Here is a 19,248-nt window from a genome sequence, read left to right as displayed (position 1 = left end):
AAAAAAATCCATAAACAGATTATAGTATCTAATTTTAGTTATTTCTTATATTTAAAGAATTTATAACAAGAAATTGTATTTTCATTTTTTTCATTTTTAGCGGATCGCAGCAATATGCGTACAAGATACTTTCACTTTTAAATTTTGAATGACTTTCATGTGAAACGAAAATATAATCTTTTAAATTTTGAATGACTTTCATGTGAAACGAAAATATATTTGGATTAGTTATCAAGAATACGAGTGTGTATTTTATATCAAATCAATATTTCTTCAATGACAAATGAGTATAAACAAACCTGCTTTTATTTTAATTATTGTTTTAAATATTAAAAATTGAAAATGAAAACATAAACATTCCAAACATCCCCTACAATGCAAGGCTTACAAGTTACAGCCTTAACACAGCGATTGAAGAAGAGCTTGAGGAGCAGGTTCTGCAAGAGGGATAAACTCTGGATAACCAAGAAATATTTGAATTTAAGAAACCAAGTGCTCAACGACATCAAAACATCCGATCACTTCCAAACAAGGTCTTAATCAATAGCTTTGTTGGGCGAAAATTTGAATAGAAGGGGACAGAATACACCACCAACAAATGGAAGCTGATATAGAATAGTACAGTTCTAAATAACCGACTGCGTCTAATTCAAATCCTAAGTTTCTGATCAAACTTCATTCACTAAACAATCTACCGGAGCCTCATGCTTTCATGCATTTAAGCTGCCTTAGCTTTTTGGGTCTTTTTCTTGGGTTGCCTCCTTGTAATAGAGCTCTTCATGCCGAGGAAAAATAGCAGTGCTCCAACGAATGCCACACACTGCCAAGAAATTTGTAACGAGTTCATGAAGAAGAATTTGACGTGCAACTCACAAGAAATATTGGGGTGCTACAAGTTTTTATGCATAGGTTGTACCTGGAGGAACTCCTGTAAGAGTCCAAAGAATTTTGGCTGTCCAACTTTATAGTTGTAGAAGTCATACAACAATGGAGTGGTCAATATCAAGTAATATATCTGCAGAATTGAGCCAATATGCGTGTGAGTGTTCTGTAAATTTCCTTCAAAGATTGAGTAAAAGGCAAATATTGCATAGTGAGGCAGGATAAGAGTTCTAACCAGAAGATAAGCACCAAAGCTGCTGCCTAGCACAAACAAAAGACCTCCCAATCCCTTCAGAAAAATACAGGCAGCAACAAAAGTCCTAACCTGTAAAACACATATCAAAGTCAATAACATTAGTTCAAACACTAGTTTCTTAATCCTATTATTAGAGGAAGAAAAGGAATATGAATCAAGTTCATTGAAGCTTTACATCAATGTGCAAATTATTCTTTCCAATTAGTCCATCGATGTGCTTCTTGACTAGATCCAATTTGGGAGCCCACTCTTTTGCTGCAGGTCCACCATCCTCTCCGAATTCATTGAACCTAAGAGGAGCAAGCCATATCACTACAAGGAAACAGTACTAGTTCTTGGATTGGGTGTCCAAACGATTCATGATAGTCGAGCTTTTACATCAAACTAGTATTTTTAATATAACTTCGACCAACAATTTTGAACTTAACAAATACATCAAGTAAACAAGTGCTATTTCATCAGTTTCATATCAATTTCAAGATGCATAATGTTACAATGAGATTAGTAACGTTGGCAGTGCTGAAGATGCTATACTGAAGAGCCGGCTAGTCTATGAAATTTCACCACCAAAACTACTATTTTGGGGTGATAGATCAATGAAACGAAGAACCCATTTAGTTTTAAAACTGAAGAATGTTTTCATTTGATATATGACTATTATAATATGTCCCTGCAAGGAGAATCTATATAAGGGAACTCAGTACGCTTTGTAACTCATTCATCTATCATTTTTCTCCTCAATATAGTAATGGCAAAAATTTACGGACTAAATCAAATCCTGCATATAGCATCCAACAAAAAAACCAGAGAAAAAATCTCATAGTGTAATTTTGTATCTAAACATAGTATAAACAGAATGTATTGAACATTAATTTACTTCATGCACTTGTTTAAGCTAGAGATTCTTGATTGTAATAATATCATAACTACTGTTTGTATGTCATGACTAGTGATTCAGCACTATCACGATCATCTCATCCTCAATTTATATTGGGGTAGAGTCGCTGGGCTGCACACAGCCATTGTGGTGGGTAGTTAAAGGTTTAGTTTTTAGTTCCTTTTTTATTGATTATAAGATGTTTGAATTCAATTTCAATAACTGTGAAATGAAGCAATCCCTGCCAAGTGTTTCCTTACAAGTTGTCTTGACAACCGTGAGCTACTTGATAACTATTGCTGTCAAATTAGCTATTTACATTCTTACTATTTGAACACCAATTCACCTAAGAACAACTCAAAGATTACATACTTCCACTGTGTTTTAGAAAAGTCGATCCAACATCCAAAATGTTACATTGATCCACTCATCCAGAGCTCACATTGATGATTCACTGAAGCTACGACAAAAAGGAAAAAATAACTATTGCTGAATCGTTTCATTTCAGCAAAGTTGGGAATTAGTCACCAATTCATACGACTACAGATCAAGCCCTTCCTAAAACATACCTCTCTACGCTTCTCAAAAAGAAAAAACCACAAGAATACTCATTGCATGGAGATAAAAGAAACAGAAGCTGCATTCAGCAGAGACTCAAGCTCAGACAAACAAGAGGATACCTTTACAAAACAAACCAGTGGGAAACTACAAATTTAACGTATTCGCATTCTTCCTACTAAAATTTGGAAAAAAGCAATTCCTTCACAAGATAATCCCAGATTTTCATATGGGCAACAAAAAACCGAATTCCAGAAACAGAGTGCCAATCAAGAAGCGTGAAAACAAACCAATGAAAAAATCCCAAGAACAAATTGCATATTGCTGTGACCCAAAACCCCAAACACACTGAACACCATGTCCTCGTAGGAACAACAGTTCCCCACTACTGCAACATCCCGATACCAAATAATCAACCACACACAGAAATAATACCAAATAACATGTAATTCAAAAAAGAGAAAATCAAAAGCCTCCGCCTCGCAGAAAAAGCTAGATCTGAAACACGCAACAGCCCTCCACGAAAAACGTTGACCCACCAACACTTTCACAAACAGATCTAATTACAAAGAAAACGAAAAAAATGGATCAAAACAACAAAGAGCGTTCGCGAGTTTACATCTGCCATGCAGAGAGGATGAAGATAGACGCGAAGAGCACCCTTCCAAGAAAAGAAAAGAAACCCATTGTTATTTCGGGCTTTGCCTTTCACTGCGTGATGTGCGTGCGTTGGGCAGAGGAATGGGTGTGCGAAGAAGAAGAGGTGGAGAAGGGATGAAGGAAGGAAGGAAATTGAATTTGGGTAGGATTGAGATGTGTGTACTGTTCGTAGTAGTAGGTGTGGTGTATCTCTGTTGGTTTGTTGGTTGGTTGCTGTTATTTATTTACTTACTGGCTTTCTAATTATGTTTTAATTAATTAATTATAATTACGTTGGGATAATTTGGTTTGATTAATGTTAATGAGTTTGAATAGGAATAGGATTATTTGAGTCCGGTGCTTCTTCCTACAATTACGTGCAGTTGGTATTGTTCAGATCCTGCAATCTATGTCTAACTTTGTTAGTATCTATGCTAATTTTTTGGAGAATTATGTATTTATAAATAAAACATTTAAATCATTCAAATTTTATAACACAAAAATGAGTAATTAATAAATCATTGAAATAATACACCTACTATTAAATAAAAATAATACTCATCGCATAAGGCGGGATTCGAACTCTAATAAAAAATGAGAGTTATATATTTATCTAAATTTAAACTTAAAAAAAAATACATGAATCCTTATGTAGCAAATAGAACACAAAGAAGTACTGATCATGACACTTGCTTAGATGATTTCAATGTATTTCTGTTTTATTATATACGTAGATCGTATCATTGTATATGATTAGAATATTTTTTTTACTATAATTAGATTAGTTTGACTCAGTACTAATTCTTAGTATTGAATCATTATATTTTAAATAAATAGATAATTTATCCTTTGATAATGGTTGTAGTTTTATTTATTGACTTTTAACACAACTAAAAGATTGTGAGTCCGATCCTATGTATGTAGGTGTTAATCTACTTTTATATTAATATGTGTATGTTGTTTTTTGTTCAACCTAAATTCATTGTCTGATTTAAAAATATTATTATATTGTGTATCAAATATTATAATTGAAATATTACATTTGCAACTATTCCTTGCTTTTCAATAGAAACGGTCAATTAGACAATCTAGTATAGCCATAATTTCGTATGGAAACATCAGACCTACATCAGAACACACATTTTGTTTTTTATTTTTTAAGAAAAAGCAATCAACTATTATTTCTTTAATAATTCGATTACAATCATCAATATCAAATATATATGTTTAGTAACCGATAATTATAATTTTTATATGCAAATGATCAATATTAGATGGAGGTTGACAAACGGTCTTGAGGCAGTGAGCAAGCGATGGTGAGTCGCGTTGACGGCGGTTGTGTATGGTGGTGAGTTGCAGGGAAAATCTGGATGAGGGTTTTAGTAGTGTAATCAGGTTGAATTTTAAGGGAATTAGATATAAATTTCTTAGTCTAGTCGTAGTAATCAAATTGGTGACCCTGAGGTTTCATAACTTTAAGGTCATGTGTTTGAATCCCACCAACGTGTGAGGTGGATATTGAGATGACATTCTGCTTTAATAATAGTTTGTAATTAGATATAGATATATGACATTGATGATTAATATATGACTATAATTGCCAGGTGATGCTAAATATAGATCAAACAACTGATATAGTTAAACCTAGATCAAACAGTTGATATAGTTACAAAAAGCATATAATTAATTTGTTTGCTACTCGCACCAATCATTCATGACAATTACAGGTCATTGAGTTCATGAATAGTAATAGAAAAATGAACATTGAATCGAATTGTCAGATCTATCAATAATAACTATTCCATACAATAAATCAAGATAAAAAATACTTGGCAAAATCAGATAAATTCAAGACCTCAAAACATAACAATTGGATTCAACGTTTTTTTTTAATCGAAAAGGGGAATTATGTAGACATATTGTGTACGAGAAAACCTAAAATCCTATAGAGAAACATAAAACTAAAGAGAAAAGGAAAAGGTGGAAGATGATCCATTCTAATGACATATATATTTGGATCCATGATTCTCAATCTTAAGACCATTAAATAACGTCATCTCTCTTATCTTCCAACTTGCAGTTTGAAAAAAAATAAAAAGCTCAATAAAAAATCTTTCCAAATAGCTAACTTTTGTGCAGACGGACTCAAGTACTCAATAAAGCGTGTGGGTGATCAAGTTTGTTTTTATCATCCCTTCTCTTGATCACTCTTCAAATTATCCATTTTTATTCCATTTTCACCAAAAAAAATATCATAACTTCTACCTTTAAAAGATGGTCATTCAAAGATCTATGCAATAAAATCCTTCCAAAATACTCAAAATAACCATGCAAATGGAACGTTAAAGTATTTCTTATCAAGGGTAGACAGTTGTTACTGGCCTAATAAGGAGAAAATATGATAAAAAGAATGAGACAGAAATAATAGAAAGAAAAAGAACGTGAGTAACCAATCGGTACATGCAACAAGCGGGAGAAAATAAGAAATATATCAGTAAAAGCAAATAAGAAATCGAAGAACATTTGAGTTACCCATGGAAAGCTAGTTTCAATTAGTACTCGATGTCAACAAAATGACTACGTATGAGATCAAATTAGAAAGATACAACGTTGTTTTATCAAAAATTTCATTGATAAAAAATAAATAAATAAATAAAACAATGACTTGTTAAAAGTACACTGTAGATGAAAAGTATTGTTATAATTAGCAATAACCAAATGCCATGGAATAGTAAAAATGACAATGACACGGTATCATTTTATATCTAGACCTTTCCAAAAAAAAAAATTTAAATTCATTAGGAGAAAAACGTGCTGCCTCTTATTAGATTGAAGTAACACCTAAGGAGTTTGACTTTGTGTGAAGTGAGTTAACTTGAAAGAATTTGAGGGGAAAGCATCGGAGAAGTGATATGGTTCCCAGTTGACTCACGCACATCCATTAGATTCAAAATTAGCCGCTGACTTTGGTCAATTTACTCAAACGACCGGATGCGGGTTCAAACAGTAAGAATAGATCATTTTTCATAAAACAAATTATGTATTTATTTCTTTTTTTATTTTTATTTTTTGAGAAAAAATCAAACTATCATTAAGTAGCTAAATCACTAAAGCTAACATTGTCCAACCTTCGGGGGAGGAAGAATCCCCTTCCAGGTTAATTATTGCTACCTTGGCAGCCCATGGCCAACGACGTGTTATTCGAATGGTAAGATTGAAATCTTATAATTAATAAAGTTATGGTCTTGAATCCCATAAATATAGACATGTAGTATCTTCTATGGTGATTCTTTTTTCTTTATTTTTAATATACTTTTAACTTAAAAATATTAATATATTAATTTAATTGATAAATTTAAATATATTAAATGATACAACGATTGGAATATATTGAATGCAAATGTATGGGCTACTTTAGAAAGAAGGCAACCTATAATTTAAAATAATAGGGTTTGCACAAAGATGATGCTTTGAACCATTATTGAATTTGAATCATGATGTGAATAAACATATGTAGATTTTAAGGGAAAGGGAAGCCAATGAGAAGGTGCCCTCAGAGAACATAAAAACCTCATCATAGCACAATTAATATTCCTATCACCTAAATAAATGTTGTACCCCAAGATCTGTGATCTGTGATCTGTTTCATAGCTTCAAACGTGCCCTCACATGCTAATTTTTTTATATTCTTTTTGCTTTTAGCCATTTAATGAATTACATCTTATTTAATATTTCAATATTTTTTTTTACACGTAAAATTATTTTATATAAATTAGTGACAATTAAATCCGAGTTCAAAATTTCATACTATACTTTTTCTAGTTAAAATATTTTACTATAAGTTGATATTTCACTTTATATCACACCTTAAGATCTTATATATATATATGTATATATATGTCATATCTACAAAATAATTTTCAAATATACAGATATAATATATATATATATATATGAATATTTGGACTTATATATATTTTTGGTAAAAGACTTGTCTATGATTAGCTTTTCTAAGATGCAGAAATTACATAGAAATTTCCTGTCGGCCAACTTGGAATTTCATCTTTCTTTTTCTTTTTTCCTTTTTTTTTTTAAATTATGTGTTGACTTAATATTCTTTCCAACTACTCAACCATATTTTCTTAGTTTATTATTATTATTATTATTTATATTTTTTGTTTGGTATTGTGATATAAAGTGATGAAGACCCTTCTTAACTTACATAGTATAAAGTATATTATTATCAAAAAAATTAATTTTAAATTCATGGGTTTGATCAAATTCACTGAACGTGGGGTATTTGTCTGATCATGATTTCATATGAATTATTATAATTTTTTTTATCACTGTTAGTTATATTGATATATTGATTGAATCGAGATATTGTTTAACATATGGAGATGAATTTTTGTAGTTTATTTACTATTATTAGTTAAAAAAATATATATACAAAATTTGAATCAAATGAAAAATATTCGCAACAAAAACATATAATTGGTAAGAACTTGTATTAAAATATATTTTTTTCCCCTTAATACAAAAATAAGGTTAAATTCATATTATATTTAAGGGATAATTACACTCTCCTTCCTTAAAGTTGATGTAAATATACGTAAACCCTCTATAGTTTGAGAAATTATATCTAGCACCCTTGAGGTTTGCTTCGTCTAACAAATAAGTCTGTTCGTTAGTCAAAATTCACTGAATTTGCTGATATTAACAGAAAAATGGAATGAAAATTGATAGTTATCCTCGGTTGTTTTATTATTACTGACTTATGAGGATAATGTAATTATAAAAAAATATATTTGGCATGCAATAAGTCATTAATAAGTTAATTTGGGATAAATATATATTTCTTTGAAAAAAATATATTAATATTAGTAAATTCGGTGAATTTTGATTAAGGAGTAACTTATTTATTAGGTATAAACAAATTTTAAGAATGTTAAATATAATTTTTTAAATTATAAAAAATTTATATATAATTACACTAAATCTTATGACAAAAAAGTGTAATTACACTTATATTCAATGCATATGAATTAGTATCCCGCATCCCTTATTTTTTAAAAATTTAATATATAGTTGGTTAGTATATTCATAAACATTTAAAACGTACCAGTTACAAAGACAACGAGCTGGAGTGCTATATGCCACGTGGCAAAAATTACATGGTGGGCAAATTGTGATTGGTTCGTTAGACGTGTCCCCTGTGCCTCTAGAAGGACACTCCCTTCAAAGCAGCATATATTTCAAATTTCTGTACTCGCGCTACTCACGTGGATACATCACCCCGTATTAACCCAAGGGGATATTACACGCCCATTCTATTAGGTTTAATATAGGGATAATTACATTATTTGCGCTTTTTTTTTTAAATTTAGTATAATTATATTTAAATTTTCTATAGTTTGGTATCTTTAAAATTTACTTTTATTTAATAATTAAGTTTTTTTATTAATTAAAATTTATTAAATTTATTAATATTAACAAAAATATTGAATGAAAATATATATTCATTCTCAATTGACTTATTACTGACTTACTGTAGGTGAAACAATTTTTTTTCATCTAAACTATAGTTATAACGGTGAAAATGTACTTTATCATATGTATTAATACATGAAGACATATGAAGATAATTTGACCATAAAAAAATTTATCTAACCTACAATAAATAAATAATAAATTAATTAGGATAAATATAAAATTCATCAAAAATAAATTATTTTGTTTGTATTACAATACTTTGGAAATGAAGAAATGATTTCAGATTGATTTTCACGTGCGCCAAATATTTTGTAACGAAAAGTTCTGCATGCATATAATATAAATAATACATTATGTAGATTTTATGAATATAATTTTATATATTGGACCCAAATTACTCTTATAAAAGTTAAAATTTATAAAAATAATCTGATTAAAAAAAATTTATTTGATCTATAATAAAATGGTAATAAGTTAATTAAAATGAGGAGAGGGTGACTACGAATCTATAAAAAGAACGGTGTGATGACCCCCTTAATTTATTTTTCAACTTGTTTTTAAACATTAGCTTCGTTCAGATAAATAATTAGTTATTATTCTTACAAAGCAGTGAATTCGGGTCATATGAATGTTTATGTAGTCTAATTTATTATTAATATTTATCTATTTTAAATTTATTAATTAATTTAAAAATATTAATCTATTGCGTATTGAATTTTATAATAATATATTGGTTGAGTTTGAAATATTGATGTATTTAAAAAAAAAAAAAAAACAAATCCCTTTTTTTCTGTATTCTGAGTGTTCTTTTTTAAGGTGAAAAAAAAAGGAAAAAAGAAAAGGAAGTGCAGAGCAGCAGTTTTGAAGGACTGAAAAGAAGTACAAGGGCCCTTGATTATCTCTTCCGACCCACTTTTTTGAATCTCTGTCTTTTCATTACCCCCAATTCTAGATAGAGAAACCATACTCAACTTTGAGAGAGAGAGAGAGAGAGAGAGAGCAGAGATTCTCACTTTTGAGTTTTCCGTACTGCAATGGCGTTCCTCTCTTTCCTTGGTAGACTGCTCTTCGTCTCTGTCTTCATTCTCTCCGCCTATCAAGAGTAAGGACCTGCTCCTTCTTTCTCTCGCTCAGATCAGATCAGATCTGCGATTTCCTTTTCGTGCTCCTTCTGTTGCCATTGTTTCTTCTTTGAGTTTTTAGTAGCTTATGTGGGTTCTTTGTGAAGTACGGAGAACAAGGAATGATGGTTTTTGCTGGTTTTTACCTTTTAGGTTGCAATTTTTAGTGGTTTTGTTTGATTGGATCTGCTGGCTTCTTGAAACTTGAAATTTAAATACCTCTGCTGCTTGATTTTGTTTGATTGACTGGAGTGAATACTAACCATTCAATTCAAATTAAGCTCGTAACATTGATATTTTTTACTATGCGGCTGCTTGTTCTGACTTCATCTCTGGGTTTTACTAATTTCATTCCTTTTTGTTTTTTCTTGTATGTGAGGGATCTAATTGCTGACTAGTTTATAATGTCAGAATTATGTCAGATATATGGAGATTTTATAATTGATACTCACTTAAATTCTGGAGCTTTTGCTTCAGCAATGCAATCTTGCTTTGCAGGATAAGAGTTTCTCTTGTTTGTGATGATACGTTAGGTGTTTTGAATCTTATGTTGTAATAATCTTTTGAGCTAACTTCCTGTAGACTTTATTGATTTACCTGAATACATCCAGTCTTAGGACTGTAAGAATGGATAAAATATTTTCTGGAAACTTGTATGGATGTTTTTGTTTATCTTTTTGGTCTCCTTAATATTACATCTTTCCTTGTTTGGAATGATGTTTTCCATCTCTATTTTCAGTTATTCTATGTCTGTGAAAGAGGATAGGTTTGATAAGACTCATGTCCAACTATGTTTGTCGGTAATTTGCTACTCTAGTTGTTACTTTTTGTAGATCTTGATCAGCATTTTGCTGCAATAGATTCTGGATTTGGAATCGTTAGAACTCAACTTTTCGTTCTACTTGGTTTTGTTTATAGTAAATTGTGTACCAGTAAAAGAATTGTGCTGCTCTTTATCTTCATGTTTTTGCTTACAATTGTTCTTCAGATTGAGTTTCCTATCCCTAAACAAGGGAACTGAGAGTTCAAAAAAATGTTGGCTGTTGTCACTGAACTGCAGGCTATGATGAAAGAAATCTTTAACTGTTAATATGATCTGCTAATATTTTTCACGTATTAACATGGTGATGGTTAGACTTTATCATGCAAAATATTCATATATTCCTAATACACAGTCGTATTAAGTTGATTAATGTCAAGTCAACTCTCTTTCTACATAATAGAAGCTTTGGTGAGTCGCTAAATCTGGTGATTGCACCATATCAATTCACTTTATTTATATTTGAGAATTGTACCAATAAGAGGGTCGACATCTGACCTTGTACCCTCTCTTTGCCCCATTGATGGATAATAGCTATTTATGTGTGAAGAACTTTCTTATGCACCCTAAAGTTCAATGTTTCTGTTTGCAGGTTCAATGAATTCGGAGTTGATGGTGGGCCAGCGGCAAAGAATTTAAAGCCAAAATTTGATGTTTTCTCCAAGCATATTACAACCCAGACTGGATTTCAAGTGCCACATGTAGATGTAAGGAGCTATCTGTATTTTGCTTAATCTAATATAGCAAATCTCACACAATTTTCATTATATCACTTTGAATAACTCGACAAATTATGGTTTTAGGTGAAACATTTGATATTAGGCGCCATCATTATGAAAGCTCTCGGAAGCCTCCTGTTTGTGTTTGGCAGCTCATTTGGAGCTTTAATCCTGGTATGTATATTAATCCAATCATTGTTTATTTACCAATCTTGTGAATTTTATTGTGTTACTAATTCATTCTCTTCCTTCCACCCTCAAAACAGCTTTTGCATCAAGCAATTTCAGCAGCCATCTTGTATGACTTCTACAACTACGATGCTGACAAGAAAGAGTTCAGTGAGCTCTTTCTCAAGTTCACTCAGGTGGTTAGCGACTCTGAAAACTGTTTCCCAATAAGTTGGTAGAAATAAGTTTGACTATGTCATTGGTTACTTCTCCCTATGAGTTGATCACGCTCGTTTAAATCTTTTGACTAGGGCTTGGCCTTGCTTGGGGCGCTGCTCTTCTTCATCGGCATGAAGAACTCAATGCCAAGGAGATCAAAGAGGGCGGCTCCTAAAGCGAAAACAAATTAAGAATACATCCAAGATCGGTTTTAGTTTGGTTTGTTACAATGGATAAGTTTCTGTAAGGTTATATCCCAACGAGCATTCCAAGATTTTTCTTTCCATGCCTTCTTTTCCACTATGTTAGATTGGGCATGGGACAACATTTTGATATTTGTATAACTTACACTTCCAACTCACAAATTAATTTTAAGCAACAATTGCAGAGCAGTAATCATGGCTCATCTGTTTCATTATTGAATCAGTACATTATTTTGCTTTTAATGTATTGATTTAATCTTAGGTCCATTCTGGATGGTATTTCTTCTGACTATCTGTTCTGCAGGTGAAGACCAAACTGTAAAGGTAATTATGGGAATTGTTATTTTTTTTGTTTTCATTTTTCCACTGTACGAAAGACAACAAAAAGAAAATTTCCAAAATGTTTATCTATGATTTTGAAGAACACAGGTTCAGTGAGTTTTGATTTATCTTTATGTATCGTATATCTATACAGAATATAAATTAATTAAATCAAAATACGTAAAGATATGTATATATATATATTTATATATTTATTTCTCTCCCTCTCCCTCTTTTGGAAAAGTCTAATTTAGACCTTGTTTGTTGGATATACTTATAATGCAATCGGTATATGATTTAAAAAAAGTGATCATATAAATACATTACATTTACTTGTGGTTGATTTCATTCAACTAAATTTGTTTTGAATAAAAATTTTAGCTCTCTCTCTCTCTATCTTCCAATAAAAGAAATAATTTTAAGAGTAGATCCAGAAAAAGTCAATATATATATTTTTTCGAAATAATTCTTTTTCTTTTAAAATAATTAAATATCAAAACATGGAGGTTGCCGGTGTAATTATTGTCCTATATATCAAATCAATGAAGGGACCACAAATTGCAAAGTGAATGGTTTGTCTTTACTATCTTGATCATCATCCCAACAGTCCAAGAGTTGCCTAATTTGAATGCAGCTTGAAATATCTACTTCCACATCAGTATTAATTACATTAACTATAAACTTCAACAACAGCAAACAGAGCAGCAAGAAAATGAAAATCATGGAGGCCATGACAGGAGCCGTGGATTCTGCTGCATCCAAGCTTGATCGCGCCAGGGAACTACGAGCTTTCGACGATACCAAAGCCGGAGTCAAGGGATTGGTGGATGCAGGCGTCGAGAACGTCCCTCAAATTTTCCTTCTTCCCCGCAACAACACGAAGAGCGGAACAGGCGATACAGCCAAGGTGAATTTCACCATTCCTGTGATCGACCTTCAAGGTGTTGAAATCGATTCAACACTTCGCCAGGAGATCGTCCATAGAATTAGGCATGCATCGGAGACATGGGGCTTCTTTCAGGTGGTGAACCATGGGATTCCTGTTGGTGTACTGGAGGAAATGCTTCGTGGTGTACGTAGATTTAACGAACAAGACGTAGGGGTGAAGAAGCAATTCTACACGCGCGATGTTTCAAGAAAATTCGTGTTCAACAGCAACTTTGATCTGTACGCTTCACCAGCTGCTAATTGGAGGGACACTTTCTTCTGCTTCATGGCTCCTACTCCACCCCAGCCCCAAGAATTGCCAGCTTCATGCAGGTATACACGATGAAGTTCAGCTGGAAAGTTCATTTTTCAAAGAAATTTAGGCTGATATAGATTACATGGTCACCATTTTCGTTGCAGAGACATACAAATTGAGTATTCAAGACATGTAATGACCTTGGGGGTTCGGCTATTTGGCTTGCTGTCCGAGGCTCTTGGTCTTGAAACTAGTCGCCTGACAAACATGGATTGTGCCAATGGGCTCGCTTTCGTGGGACATTACTATCCATCGTGCCCTCAGCCGGAACTGACTTTAGGAGCAAGCAAGCATACGGATGACGGCTTCCTTACCGTGGTCCTACAAGACCACATTGGAGGCCTGCAAATTTTTGCAGAGAATCAGTGGATTGACGTTCCTCCAGTGCCTGGCGCTCTAGTAATTAACATTGGAGATCTACTACAGGCATGTACATCCAATTCTCTCTTTTACATTAGAAGGGGTGATGACTCATGATATCAAAGATATGCCAGTACTATGTTCCCCGTAAAAAGATACAGATTCTTTGTCATGTTTGGACATTTTTGTTAGATAACGACTGTGCTTTGGTCTTTTTGGTTTTACCCATATCAATTTCTGTGATTATGATTATAGTATCATGTGTGATATTCCGTTCAGCTTATATCAAATGACAAGTTCAAAAGTGTGGAGCACAGAGTTCTGGCAAATCGGGAAGGTCCAAGAGTATCAGTGGCGTGCTTCTTCAGCACTGCACTCATGCCATCCTCCAAGCTGTATGGGCCAATCCAGGACTTGCTGTCGGAAGATAACCCAGCAAAGTACCGGGAAACAACTGTAGAGGAGTTTTTTTCCTACTCCTACGCTAAAGGTCTTGATGGGGTTTCCCCCTTGCTGCATTTCAAGATCTAAATATATATCATGGCCTGTAATGGGATAGGTGAAAAATTGCTTTTCTACCGCTTCAAAATGTGTAATTTTTAATTTCTGATTATCCTATATATATGATGGAGCTGGAGCAATTGAAACTAAATAATAACGACAACACATCTCCGATGCTCTAGCAACTTGCGCTGGAAAGTAAAAATAGTAGAGGAAAAGAATCATAATCCTAGTACAGGAGAAACAGGACTCTTGGAATTGGCAAAAGTTTGGACTGTTCAAAACCCTAGCATAATGTTTGGATTCATTTTCTGAGTGTTTTGTTGTGTTTTGTGGAAATAGAGAGAGAAAAACAAAGATAAACAAGTGTGTATTAGAGATAGTATGTATGTTTGGATTTGTTTTTGGAGATAATTTAAAATACATATTATATATTTAATGTTGTGTTTTGGGAGACAAAAATTACTATTCATTGTCAAATCATGTCTTTGGAGATAATTTAAAATAAGTATTATATGTTTAATATTGTATTTTGGGAGACAAAAATTACTATTCATTGTCAAATCATGCCTTTTTTATATATATTTATGTATATATGTGCGTATATAGATGTATGTTTTTATGCTAAAACAGTTAAAAACACCTAAATAAGGTGTTTTTGAATGATGGCGAACATTGAGTATGTTTTGACTTGTTTCGGAAATAAGTTGGAAATGAAAACAAACATAGTGTAGGAGACTTGGTCCAAAAATATCTTTACCAAAGTAGTAATGCTCCATTAAAATATTAGGTCCAAATGATAATTAGAAAAAATAAAAAAAATATACAAAGTTCACTAGAAAATAGTAAAATATAAAGGAATGTTCGAATGATGGTCGAAATAATGAAATTTCACAATAATCAACGACCCCTCATGAAGAAAGTGGTTAGGGGTTGGATTTTTCTTTCAAAGATGATCGAAATAGCCTATAAATCTTTTTAACATATTTTAATGATACGAAAATCACGTAGAATTACTTCATTCTTTTTAAGAAATTTTATTGTTTGATCTAATCTAAAATTTGAAATTATTTTATTTTTTCAAATTTAATATGAAAAAAATAACTAAAAATTTAATGGATAAAACTCAACTCGAATCCAATTATTTTATGCGTAAAATCCAAAAAGTATGTGCATTCTATAGTAGAATCCGAGTAGGATATAAATAAAACAATTATTTTTTTGAGAAAAAAAAGAATTATTATGGATATTTATTAGATGGAAATTAGAATAAAGGGATAATTACACTTTCTTTGGTGTAATTATATGTAAATTTTTTGTGGTTTGAGAAATTACATCTAGCACTCATGAGGTTTGCTTCCGTCTAAAAAATAAGTCCATCCGTTAGTCAAAATTCATTGAATTTGTTGATATTAAAAAAAATTATATTTACATCTGATTGACTTATTGCATGTCAAATAATTTTTTTATTATCAAATTACCCGATACATCTTCACGTGTTAATGCATGTGAGGAGGTATATCTTCACTGTTATCAGGGTAGTTTAGTTCAAAAAAAATTATTTTTAACCTGTAATAAGTCAATCGAGGATAAATATCAATTTTCATTCAGTTTTTTTTTTGTTAATATTAACAAATTCAATGAATTTTGACCAACGAGAGGATTTATTTGTTATATGAAAGCAAAAATCAGGAGTGTTAGATGTAATTTCTTAAACTTAAATATATTACGTGTAATTATATCAAATCTCAAGAAGAAATAATGTAATCATCCCTAAAATAAAATAACATCCTTCCATTTAACAAACCTAGTTCATAATTACAAAACTAAAATACATGTATGTTAGTTTGTTTGATTTGTGGTGTAGTTATTTTATGCTGTTCTTACACCGAATATACAGACACCACTACTCGCCGATTATAGTTGCGACAAGACATCATTTTTTATAGAATATCCTTTCCATATATGTTCACTTTGGTTGATGAACTAAAGTCCAAAAACGATCGAGATCGTCTAATGCACCCCAAATCAGGTAATTATGTACTAGTCTTGAAGAATATTTTTGTCAATTCACAAAAAAAAATTAGTATAAATCTAATAGATATTAACGGGTTGGATTAGTTGTTAGATGACTGTTATTTTTTTTTTCTTTTTGAAGAGGGTGTTAGATGACTGTCAAAATTAGGAATATTGGTAATCTACCTTAAAATTTATAAGGTGTTAGATCTTATTTTAAATTTTAGGAGAAATTCAACAGACTCCCATGAGGTTTGCCATAATTACAAATACTCCTTGTTGTTTGAAAAAATACAATTCTTTAAAGAGAGTCCTTATAATTGATCCTAAATTTTATGAAACTTATAAGATGATAGTAGTATTAATTTTGTATTAGTAGGATTAAAATTAAATAAGTTTGTTAAAATATTAAAACTAATTAGTTCAAAGCTCCTTAAAAGGAACACCCTATTAGCTGCAATTCGTTGGAAAAGTTTTTCTTGATTCCACAGCATAACTTAAAAAAGCCAACGAATATTGCATTTGCAAGAACTGAAGTCTTCCTCATCTCTATCCATCTCCTCTTCACTTAATCCAAGAAAAATGGGAACTGGAGAACCGGCTGCGACGAAAGAGCAAGATTTTGACAGATTGAGTGAGCTGAAAGCCTTCGATGAAATGAAAGCTGGTGTCAAGGGGCTGGTCGACGCTGGGATCACTAAGGTCCCTCGTATATTCTATTCGCAGACAGATGGGTTCGACAGGGCCCCTGCCGATGATTTTGCTATCCCGCTGATAGACATTGATGCTGTCGAGAAAAACCCGAGCCTGCGCACAAGTGTGGTCGACAGGGTGAGGGATGCGTCGGGGAAATGGGGGTTCTTCCAGGTGGTTAATCATGGGATTCCAGGCAGCGTTTTGGAGGAAATGCTGGAAGGTGTCAGGAGATTCTACGAGCAAGATGCTGAGGTCAAGAAACAATGGTACACCAGGGATGGCTTGAAAACGGTGGTCTACAACAGTAATTATAATCTTTACGCGGCCGAATCAGTTGACTGGAGAGACACCACTTACATCTGCATGGCTCCTACGCCTCCTGATCCGGAGGATTTGCCCCTGGAATGCAGGTAATTTGCTGTGGCTGAATATGTTTTTACTTCATGCGTTATGATATATTCTTGGAGATTTAATTTGTTTACCCAAAGTTTTTATATGTATAAATGGTGAGAATTAAGTCCGCAACAATACTTACACTGTGCTGTTGTCGGGGGGGGGGGGGGAATGCAATTTTCGTAGTGTAAATATGTGTTGAGTGGTATTTTTGGTCAATTGGAAATTTATTTTGACAATGATGAAGAACAATAATAGCACATTAAGGACATTTTTGGTCAGAAATTAGTACATGTAGTTGTAGGATGAAAATTGTAATTTTCCACTTATGTAGAGCTGTGTTGGTGTTTTTATACACAGTAGTACAAATGAGTACTGACATGTAGTTGGCTATGGCTTCGCCCCTTGCAGAGACATCATTGTTGAATACTCCAAGCAAGTAACAAAATTAGGTCGATATTTATTCGAGTTACTATCTGAGGCTCTTAATCTCAACCCAAACCATCTGAAAAACATTGGCTGTGCTGATGGGCTCGGCGTTTTGTACCACTACTATCCACCGTGCCCGGAGCCAGAACTCACCTTAGGTGCAAGCGCTCATACCGACATCGACTTCCTGACCGTTCTACTCCAAGACCACATTGGAGGGCTCCAAGTTCTTTACAACAACCAATGGTTTGACATTCCTCCTGTGCCTGGAGCGCTGGTGGTCAACATTGGAGACCTTTTACAGGCTAGTGAAACTACTGTTGCTCAAATAAATAGATGCAAGAAAATTGTTTCACTTATTGTACTGAAATTACTTCTTTTTTTTTTTTTTAAATATTCAGCTGGTATCAAACGACAATTTCAAGAGCGGACTACATAGAGTGCTGGCAAGCCCGGCTGGTCCAAGGTTATCGGTCGCGTGTTTCTTTACTACCGGTTTGATCCCATCACCAAAAGTGTATGGACCTATTAAAGAGTTGTTGTCCGATGATAATCCTCCCAAGTACAGGGAAACCACAGTCAGAGAATACTCGCTGCACTACAACACGAAAAAGGATCACGAAGCTTCAGCTTTGTTAGACTTTTTAGTCTAAGAAATTGGAATATTCCTAGAAATGACAGCCCGACCCTACGGACTAAGCAATCACAAGCATTCATGTGATGAGAATCTAACCAAATGTGGTTCAACAAATACATGGATGATTATAATTGTGTCTGGTTGAGGTTGTAATAATTCCTATGTTTACTGATGCTTTTTCATAGTTATTATGCTTTGCTGTGAATTAATAAAGGGATGAAACCAGGCTTTGCAGTGTATTTGTACAGTCCAACTCCCAGAGTTACTATGATCGACAACTATTTCTTGGCATCCCACAATGCTGCATATCAAGAAATCTGCTTGCGACATTTATCATTTTCTCCAAATTAATCTCTCTTAAGTGTGCCATGATTAACTGCTGAAGAAAATTGAGCATACCGGCGGTTTGATCTAAATATAGTATATACGGGACGTCATCTTTCGCAACATCTTTCTCTCTTTTATTTATGGTTACATTACAGCTGGCCTTTTATAAAGTTTGATATAATTATAAATATTTCGTTCATTAATTTAGGACAATTACAAATATTCATGATTTTAATGTTTGTTTAGTTACAAGCTAATTCTGTTAGTTTATATATTAGATTTCCTTTCAATTTTTATAAATGCCCCTTTTACATTATGCATCATAATTATATGTATTAGAATTTCCGAAAGTATTTCTATGAACTAATAG

The 19,248-nt window shown here is 32.7% G+C and overlaps 4 protein-coding genes across 4 annotated transcripts; 3 read left to right on the top strand and 1 right to left on the bottom strand.

Annotated features, from left to right (window-relative positions):
* Window positions 1-563: 563 nt before the first annotated feature.
* On the bottom strand, window positions 564-3,416 carry LOC105171687 (HR-like lesion-inducing protein-like protein). Its single transcript, XM_011092879.3, has 5 exons — window positions 3,193-3,416; window positions 1,314-1,428; window positions 1,118-1,207; window positions 917-1,015; window positions 564-820 (listed from the first exon to the last, which is right to left on the bottom strand). Exons 1-5 carry the CDS (start codon window positions 3,258-3,260, stop codon window positions 719-721), a joined length of 474 nt encoding a protein of 157 aa, XP_011091181.1. The 5' UTR covers window positions 3,261-3,416; the 3' UTR covers window positions 564-718.
* A 6,178-nt stretch (window positions 3,417-9,594) lies between these two features.
* Window positions 9,595-12,148, top strand: LOC105171688 (uncharacterized). The gene is made up of 5 exons (XM_011092880.3): window positions 9,595-9,807; window positions 11,239-11,353; window positions 11,450-11,539; window positions 11,632-11,730; window positions 11,845-12,148. Exons 1-5 carry the CDS (start codon window positions 9,740-9,742, stop codon window positions 11,941-11,943), a joined length of 471 nt encoding a protein of 156 aa, XP_011091182.1. The 5' UTR covers window positions 9,595-9,739; the 3' UTR covers window positions 11,944-12,148.
* Window positions 12,149-12,988: 840 nt separating this feature from the next.
* LOC105171689 (1-aminocyclopropane-1-carboxylate oxidase homolog 1) lies at window positions 12,989-14,565 on the top strand. The gene is made up of 3 exons (XM_011092881.3): window positions 12,989-13,536; window positions 13,624-13,945; window positions 14,159-14,565. The coding sequence occupies exons 1-3, from the start codon at window positions 12,989-12,991 to the stop codon at window positions 14,408-14,410; spliced, it is 1,122 nt and encodes a 373-aa protein (XP_011091183.2). The 3' UTR covers window positions 14,411-14,565.
* A 2,279-nt stretch (window positions 14,566-16,844) lies between these two features.
* On the top strand, window positions 16,845-18,850 carry LOC105171716 (1-aminocyclopropane-1-carboxylate oxidase homolog 1). Its single transcript, XM_011092920.3, has 3 exons — window positions 16,845-17,502; window positions 17,897-18,218; window positions 18,316-18,850. The coding sequence occupies exons 1-3, from the start codon at window positions 16,979-16,981 to the stop codon at window positions 18,565-18,567; spliced, it is 1,098 nt and encodes a 365-aa protein (XP_011091222.1). The 5' UTR covers window positions 16,845-16,978; the 3' UTR covers window positions 18,568-18,850.
* Window positions 18,851-19,248: the final 398 nt, after the last annotated feature.

This window comes from Sesamum indicum, linkage group LG10 (assembly GCF_026168435.1).
Source record: "Sesamum indicum cultivar Baizhima isolate 11 linkage group LG10, ASM2616843v1, whole genome shotgun sequence".
Taxonomy (NCBI): domain Eukaryota; kingdom Viridiplantae; phylum Streptophyta; class Magnoliopsida; order Lamiales; family Pedaliaceae; genus Sesamum; species Sesamum indicum.
Note: the sequence above shows the minus strand (reverse complement) of the source record. Positions and strands in the feature narration are given on the sequence as shown.